The 8,596-nt window shown below is 34.7% G+C and overlaps 1 protein-coding gene across 1 annotated transcript; it reads right to left on the bottom strand.

Annotated features, from left to right (window-relative positions):
- Positions 1-3,567: 3,567 nt before the first annotated feature.
- On the bottom strand, positions 3,568-7,366 carry LOC142550490 (uncharacterized). Its single transcript, XM_075659573.1, has 3 exons — positions 6,866-7,366; positions 5,958-6,667; positions 3,568-5,074 (listed from the first exon to the last, which is right to left on the bottom strand). The coding sequence occupies exons 2-3, from the start codon at positions 6,654-6,656 to the stop codon at positions 5,069-5,071; spliced, it is 705 nt and encodes a 234-aa protein (XP_075515688.1). The 5' UTR covers positions 6,657-6,667; positions 6,866-7,366; the 3' UTR covers positions 3,568-5,068.
- Between the last annotated feature and the right edge of the window lie 1,230 nt (positions 7,367-8,596).

The following is an 8,596-nucleotide window of genomic DNA, read 5'->3' as shown; positions in this document are numbered from 1 at the left end:
TCGCAGTTTCGTCCTTCTCACACTTTCCGAGCCCTCACAATGTCTTTGAAGGGTTTCCCATGCATCTTTGGCTGAAGTGCACTTTGTAATCAAGCTGAACATGTTCATGCCAACCGAAGATAAGATTGCATTCAAGGCTTTAGAATTGTAGTTTGAAACCTGTACTTCATCAGCAGTCCATTCGCTTTCCGATTTTACCAGACTGTCACCATCTTCGTCCACTCTCCTAGGTGGAGACCAAACACTGACAACACGTTGCCATGCTCGTTCATCTATGGATTTTATATAATACCTTATTTTAACCTTCCACAGACTGTAGTTGGTTCCATCCAGAACCGGTGGTCGAAGTGTTGTGTTTGCAAGTGTCGCGTCCATTTAATTAAGTTCTTGTCAAACAAAAACAAAACCAGAATCAGCACTTAGTATATCAAGCGAAGGCTCTGATACCACTTATAAGGATATTTTGCTTGACAGGTGTGAATAAATACGTAAATAGCAACGTATAACAATACTGATATGAAATATACCAACAGCAGAATAAAATTTCAAATTTGTGTTTAATCAGAATTAAGTGTTGTGCGAAATGTTACAACATTTACGATAACATTCAGCGGAATATCAAAGTTTGAAACACAAATTTACTTTAAATAACTAGATGCACAAGATTGAATATGCACAAGGATTTATGCGGTGCCTCAGGGCAAAAATTAGTCACTATAAAAACAATTAGTTTACACGAAAACAAAACCAATAGTGATTGAAACTAAAATCAATTTTCTCAACACTTTGAGAAAATAAACGCTTTCTAAAATAACAACAAATATTAAAACACAATTAAGAAAGCCAAAGAAACTTGTGCCAAAAAGACTGAAGCCACAGAAACAATCTTCAGTCAACTTCGTCACGGATGTTGTCTTCAGATGTTTCCAACATTCAAGGCAACACGTCCGACAACAACCCCCAAAGTAGCAGCAGTGTTTATGAAGTTTTTCTCTGGAATTCAGAACACGCAAAGTGCGTGTATATTGTCGAGTAGAAGCACAATGACAAGGTACTTGTTTCTTTTATTTATAGATCGGAAAGATTATCTTCAACAAGGAAACCTATTAAACAAGGAAAAAAACAAGAGTTTATTTGAAACAAAACTCTTATCAAATCTTGCTACCATATCACATCAATATTTGCATAATTATCTCATTATCAAGAAAGGCAAAATCTTATAAAAGATTGTAGTCAATTTAATTCAAATAAAGAAAAGATAATATTAGGGAAATAAATCAATTAATTTCGGAAACATTATTTCCCTTCAATAGTGATGTCATAAAATGGAAACAAGAACACTTGAAGTTTCTTTATAATCTATTTTGTGTTGGATTTGTAGATTAGCAGCTGCATTTATTTGTTGCACTTGTGCATTCATTGACTCGGATAGAGAAGCTACTTGCTTGCATGTTTCTAATTTAATTTAAAATCCATGTTGGTAAATTGCAAATGACTCCCCAAAGTTTTCTCCTATCATAGATATATATTTTAATATGTAATCATATTCTTTTTTTATAGTCATTTTTTTTTGTTTATGTGAACAGTGATTCTATGATTTTATAAAGATAGAAAGACGGACAACCAAGAGGGTGATAGAAAAAAAAATATTCTGGTGCCATGTGGTCGATCGTATGCCTATTGATTGTTAGAATTGTAAGGAATTGTTTTCATAAACGTACAGTAAATTAAAATATTATAATGTGTGTATCAATTAACAGGAAATAAATATTTAAAATAGATATGTCAGAATTTGGTGTTGTGTTGGGTGTTGTCAACACTGAACACAACACTGCAGCGAAAATTAACTTTTAAGCACACAAATATAATTTTAATGAATAAACACCAGACTTAAATTATGCACAAGTACGAATATTTGTACGATGCCTCATGGCAAAAAATTCACTAGAAAAATTATGTAAATCGTTTACACCAAAACAATACTAGTGAGAAAACAAAATCAAATTCCTTGACACTCCAAGGAATTAAAAATGAATCAAAATAAACCACATAAAAACTAGATGCATAAAATAAAACGCGTGTTGCATAAAACCAAACAAAGTCCACTCTTCGATCAACACTCTGCGTCAGTGTTGTTCTTCGAGTGTGGGCCACACCAATCGGCAACACGGCAAAGTCTGTGACTCAATCACACAAAGTCTTCAACATCAAAAATATTCTTCAGTAATCTCTGTAAAAGGACTATGCACTAAGTCCACGAAAAACCACGCAGAGATCACACACGAGAAAGCTCACAAAGACACAAAAGAACACTCTTCAAAACCACGAAAGGAGACTCTCTCTCAAAACTTCTTTTCTCTCAAAATCTCATTCTCTCTCCAAGAACCCCTTTTTCTCTCTCAAGCCTCTTTTCTCTCTAAAACCACACCTCTTCTGCCGTCCACCACTGTGAATATATATACATGCATGACCTAGAAATGCTTCCTTAAAAAAATCCTATAAAATATGGAAATAAGATTTCATTAGATATAAAAACTCTTTTAAACAAAGATAAAATATCATAGAGATACAAATCATATTAAAAAAAAATTCTATATTATCTAGATTTAAATCAATTAAGATCTTATAATTTAGAATAAGTAAACCAAGATATTATCATTTAAAATTAAATCAAGCAAGATTTGATAATCTAGAAATAAATCAAATAAAATCTTTTAATCGAGAAATGCAAAATCTTAAATCGATATTATCAATTTAATAAAATAATAAAGGAGTAAAATATTCCTTTCAATCTCCCCCTTTTTGCCTTTCTGGACAAAACATCCAAAAATGATAATCTTGGTAAGCATCACAGTCAGTTAAGCTCCCCCTGCGTTAGAGTGTATCTCCCCTTGAGTTAAAGTTCATCTCCCCCTGAATTAAACATGTTAGAGCACTGGTGTTGTTGACAGTGTTGTCAACACCATCGTTAGAACACCTGAAAACTTGAGAAAACATACAAAAGAAAAATTCAATAATCACGCAAATAGGTATAAGAGCAACTCAAAAGCAACATTAAAAACAGAGTGTAAGTATTCATTCAATATCAGCAACTCCATATGCTTCAGCATCATTATTTAGCATTTTTGGTCCTCCTACTCCCCTTTTTTGGCCAGAATGTAAGCCAAATTCCAAAAACAGACTATAATCAGCCACGCAGTAAGCAACGAATTCTTTGGCCTTTTGAATCTGCTGTAGATCAAAGTAAATTTGCGCATCATAATCAAAAGAATCAATGTTGTCAACGGTGTTGACAACATCAGACTCAACATCAGCGGTATCTTCAGCCACATGTAGAACGTGAGAGAAAATTATAAAGATATATCAAGAGTTAAGCACAGAAAAAAAACACAAAGAAATCACGAGAGTAAGGAAAGATGCTAGAGTAAGTAAAAATAAGAAAGAGTAATTAACAGGCATTTAACGTCAACAAAACATATTTACTCTTACACAAAAAATCGATTCAATAATTCAGCTCCGAAAGAATCCGCACATTTAAGGTAATTTTTCCGAAATTTACCCAAAACACTAAATACGGTTTTATCCCAAAACTAAACAGTAAAATTGATTCAAACTCGTGTTACGACGATTTCAAAAGAATATCCAGTGAAACCCACGTCGATTATAACCCACTGACACAAGTAGTCACATAAATTCAAAATCTAGGTAATCAAGGTTTTTTATCAACTGTCATAGGTCAGATACCGATATGTCACTGCACATGATAAATTCACGAAACAAAAATCAATATGCATGTCCTAAATATGCCTCCAAAATGATGAATTATCGAAATGTCAGGCAATGTATAAATTGTGTTGTGTCTGAACTTGGTGTTGGCAACACCTCCTGGTAACACCACTGAGTTTTAGTCAAACTTCCATAATTTTTTTTATATATAGAAATGGTAGCTCCCACACTAGAAGAACATTCTTCAATAGACTCCCCTAGGTAGCTTTTTCCATTACTATTTTGATTTAGAAGTGGTAGCTCCCACACTAGAAGAACGGTCTTCAATAGACTCCTCTAGGTAGCTTTTTCCAATTTCTTCTAACCATTTTTTTTAATTTACCTCTTTTCTGTTTTTCTCCTTATGCTCACATTTACCAAGTCACTTTTTCACATTGGACAAGATCACGATTTCCATGAACATCCTCAACAACTCGATGCCTTGGATTGAGCATAATTTACTCCTCAACATTTGATTGGAAGTATGAACACTTAGAGAGTACCTTTCAGAAATTGCCTTCACTGTTCAGACATTACACAAATAAATAGGATGATTATGATTATGCAGTATGCCTAGCATCCTAAAAATAGACATGCAAAAATTGTGTTGTCACCGGTGTTGGCAACACCAATGACAACATGTGTGTGTGATTATTGTATGCACATGCTGAGATACTTCCGAAGGTTGGAAAATCTCTCAAAGTCCAAAGGTTTCGTGAATATATCAGCCTGTTGATTCTCAGTCCTAACAAATTCCAGTCGGATTATCCTTTTTCAACCAAATTTTGAATTAAATGTGTCTTATGTCCATGTGTTTTGTTCGAGAGTGTTGAACAGGATTCTTAGAAATGTCCATAGCACTAGAGTTGTCACAATATACTATCATGAAGTGCATTGACCCAAAATTCATCTTTTAGTGCATTATTAATATTCTTGGGTTCAATTTGAGACACAAAACACGAATGACTTACCTGGGAAAACGTGGAGCTCATGCAGATTAAACCAACCATTTTGCGGTAGTCCACCTTTTCTTTGTTTCTTGTTTGCACACCATCATGTAATTCACCAATGATTTGTGATGATGGATGATTCTTCTGAATCTTGTTGGGAATTTATCTTTCACAATTGATCATCACATCATCATTATCATCGTTATCATTATCCACAATTTCTGTTTGGTTCAGAGGCGGTGTTGTGCTTGGTGTTGCTTCACTGGTCTCAACACCAGACTCAACACTGTTTCTGGTCAGTGCCTCACTTATATCCAGCAATTCTTCTATATCAGCCTCCGGTGTTTTAACTGTCAGATCTGCAAGATCATCAAACACAACGTTAATTGATTCCATTGTAGTCCTAGTTCTCAGATTAAATACACGATAAGCACGACCATTAGTAGAGTATCCAAAAAAAAGACATTTAACACTTTTTGAATCAAATTTAGCTAGATGATCTCTATCATTCAGCACATAACATACACATCCAAAAATATGAAAATATTTAAGGTTTGGTCTTCTTCCCATGATAATCTCGTATGAAGTCATTGTAGAACCACTCCTTAAATAAACGCGGTTGGAAATGTGACATGCCGTATTTAAAGCTTCGGCCCAAAAACATTTTGACACATTCTTGGAACTAAGCATGACCCGAGCCATTTCTAGGAGGGTTCGATTTTTCCTTTCAACTATGCCGATTTTTTTAGGGGTCTTCGGAGATGAATATTCATGAATGATACCTTTCTTATGGCATAAAGAAATAAAATGAGAATTTTCGAACTCTTCACCATGATCGGTTCTTATTTTAACCATCCTCATATCATACAGATTTGTTATCCTAGCATGCAACTTCTTAAAAGCATCAAATGTATCAGATTTTTCTCTAAGAAAACTTAGCCAAGTAAAATGCGAAAAATCATCAACACAAACAAACAAATATTTCTTACCACCCAAGCTCTCAACTTCCATCGGACACATTAGATCCATATGCAAGAGTTCAAGACACCGTGTTGTCCCAAAGTGTTGCAACACCAGGTGCGCAACACGGGTTTGTTTACCTTTCTGACACGGGCCACAGACATAATCATTACTTGAACTCAAATTTTGCATACCTCTCACAGCATCAAACTTACTCAGATTCTTCAAAGTCTTGAAGCTCACATGTCCTAGTTTTTGATGCCATACGTCTAAATCACTCACCTTGGCACTTCGGCAACCATCACCTTCTCCCAATTGATAACAATTGTCAGTTGAACGAGTACCTAACATTACACAAACATTAGCATCATTAAAAACTTTACAATTATTTTTATTGAACTTAACATGTAAATCATCATCACAAAGTTGACTTATGCTTATTAAGTTTGAGTTAAGTCCTTCAACGTGTAGAACATTATGAAGTTCAGGAAGCCCATCAACATTCAGGGTTCCTTTGCCTACAATTCTTCCTTTGGCACCACTACCATAGGTTACACACCCACTTTTTACTTCAACATAATCCGTGAGGTGTTCTTTAGATCCTGTCATGTGGTGTGAGCACCCACTGTCAAAGTACCATGCACCTGCAATGTTAGTTTTTAAAGAAGTATAAATGACATTGCAATGAATAACAGCTTTCGGTACCCAAACTTTCTTCACAGGAGGTTTATGGACTGTTGTGTTGCGCTTGGTGTTGGGCAACACAGTGGGCAACACCAGATTTGAATGCCAGTTCATATAGTCATTTCTCAGTTTAAAACAGAAAGGTTTGATGTGACCTGGCTTATGACAGTAGTGGCAAATAAAATGTCGTTTTCTTTGCTTTGATTTAGAAGTTGACATTGGCTTCTTGGTTTGTGGCATCTTCACTGGCGGGTCAACTTTCAAATGAGAAGATGAAGCTCTGTTTTGTTTCAGCATTTGTTCCGAGGCTTGCTTTGAGATTTGCAGAGTCTTCATGGGAGGTTTCACTGTTCGGGGGACAGAGCAGTCTTTGCTTGCCTTTACAAACACGGTTGATTTTGATTTAGAGTTGGAAGTTTCACCATGTTCATATGTGCTTTCAACATATCCAAGACCAGTTCTGTTGTCCTTTCCCATAGTTAGAATTGAGTCAAGTTTTGACGAACTTGAGTTGAATTTTGCAAGAGTTTTTTAGGCCTTCTCAAGCTCATCCTTGACTTTGCACAGTTCAAGATCCTTTTTACTCAATACGACTTCGAGCCGAGACAATTTGCCTTTTAACTCAACATTTTCTTTTGAAAGAATTGAATTTGTCTCGTTTCTTTTAAGCCAATCATCATACAACTCTTCATACATAGCCTGCACACTTTCAAAGGTGATTTCCTCAGAATCAGTATACTGGATTTCATGATTACCTGAGTCATTGTGAGATTTAGCATTGAGACACAAGGATTTTGAAGTGGTGTTGCGGCCCGGTGTTGCAACACCAGAGTCAACACCGTACGGGTTGACTTGCAGCCAGCATTTTTCCTTCAAAACAACAATGTTTGTAGACAGTACGTCCATTGAGATTCTGTAAAATTTCCTGCAAACAAAAACAACAATAAACCAGAATCAATCACTAAGTGTATCAAGCGTTGGCTCTGATACCACTTGTAAGGAATTGTTGTTCATAAACGTACAGGAAATTAAAATATTATAATGTGTGTATCAATTAACAGGAAATAAATATTTAAAACAGATATGTCAGAATTTGGTGTTGTGTTGGGTGTTGTCAACACGGAACACAACACTACAGCGGAAATTAACTTTTAAGCACACAAATATAATTTTAATGAATAAACACCAGATTTAAATTATGCACAAGTACGAATACTTGTGTGATACTTCATGGCAAAAAATTCACTAGAAAAATTATGTAAATCGTTTACATCAAAACAATAATAGTGAGAAAACAAAACCAAATTCCTTGACACTCCAAGTAATTAAAAATGCATCAAAATAAACCACATAAAAACTAGATGCATAAAATAAAACGCGTGTTGCATAAAACCAAACAAAGTCCACTCTTCGATCAATACTCTGCGTCAGTGTTGTTCTTCGAGTGTGGGCAACACCAATCGGCAACACGGCAAAGTCTGTGACTCAATCACACAAAGTCTTCAACATCAAAACTATTCTTCTGTAATCTCTGTAAAAGGACTATGCACTAAGTCCACGAAAAACCACGCAGAGATCACACACGAGAAAGCTCACGAAGACGCAAAAGAACACTCTTCAAAACCACGAAAGGAGACTCTCTCTCAAAACTTCTTTTCTCTCAAAATCTCATTCTCTCTCCAAGAACCCCCTTTTCTCTCTCAAGCCTCTTTTCTCTCTAAAACCACACCTCTTCTGCCGTCCACCACTATGAATATATATACATACTTGACCTAGAAATGCTACCATAAAAGAGTCCTATAAAATATGGAAATAAGATTTCATTAGATATAAAAACTCTTTTAAACAAAGATAAAATATCATAGAGATACAAATCATATTAAAAACAAATCCTATATTATCTAGATTTAAATCAGTTAAGATCTTATAATTTAGAATAAGTAAACCAAGATATTATCATTTAAAATTAAATCAATCAAGATTTGATAATCTAAAAATAAATCAAATAAAATCTTTTAATCTAGAAAGACAAAATCTTAAATTGATATTATCATTTTAACAAAATAATAAAGGAATAAAATATTCTTTCAAGAATGATGTTTGACGAAAGTTTCATCAACAGCTTGTAAATGTTGACGTCCTTAATGTGAATATTGTTCCTGCTGAAGTTCATTCCACTGTTGCCAAAACGGTTGTGTGGTATATGATGAGATTTATATATGCAAAATTAATTCTTT

Source organism: Primulina tabacum, chromosome 7, assembly GCF_025594145.1.
Source record: "Primulina tabacum isolate GXHZ01 chromosome 7, ASM2559414v2, whole genome shotgun sequence".
NCBI lineage: Eukaryota > Viridiplantae > Streptophyta > Magnoliopsida > Lamiales > Gesneriaceae > Primulina > Primulina tabacum.
Note: the sequence above shows the minus strand (reverse complement) of the source record. Positions and strands in the feature narration are given on the sequence as shown.

Bases quoted from the DNA above. Each gene is read 5' to 3' on its own strand.
- LOC142550490 (XM_075659573.1), bottom strand. From the start codon at position 6,656: ATGCTGAAACAAAACAGAGCTTCATCTTCTCATTTGAAAGTTGACCCG.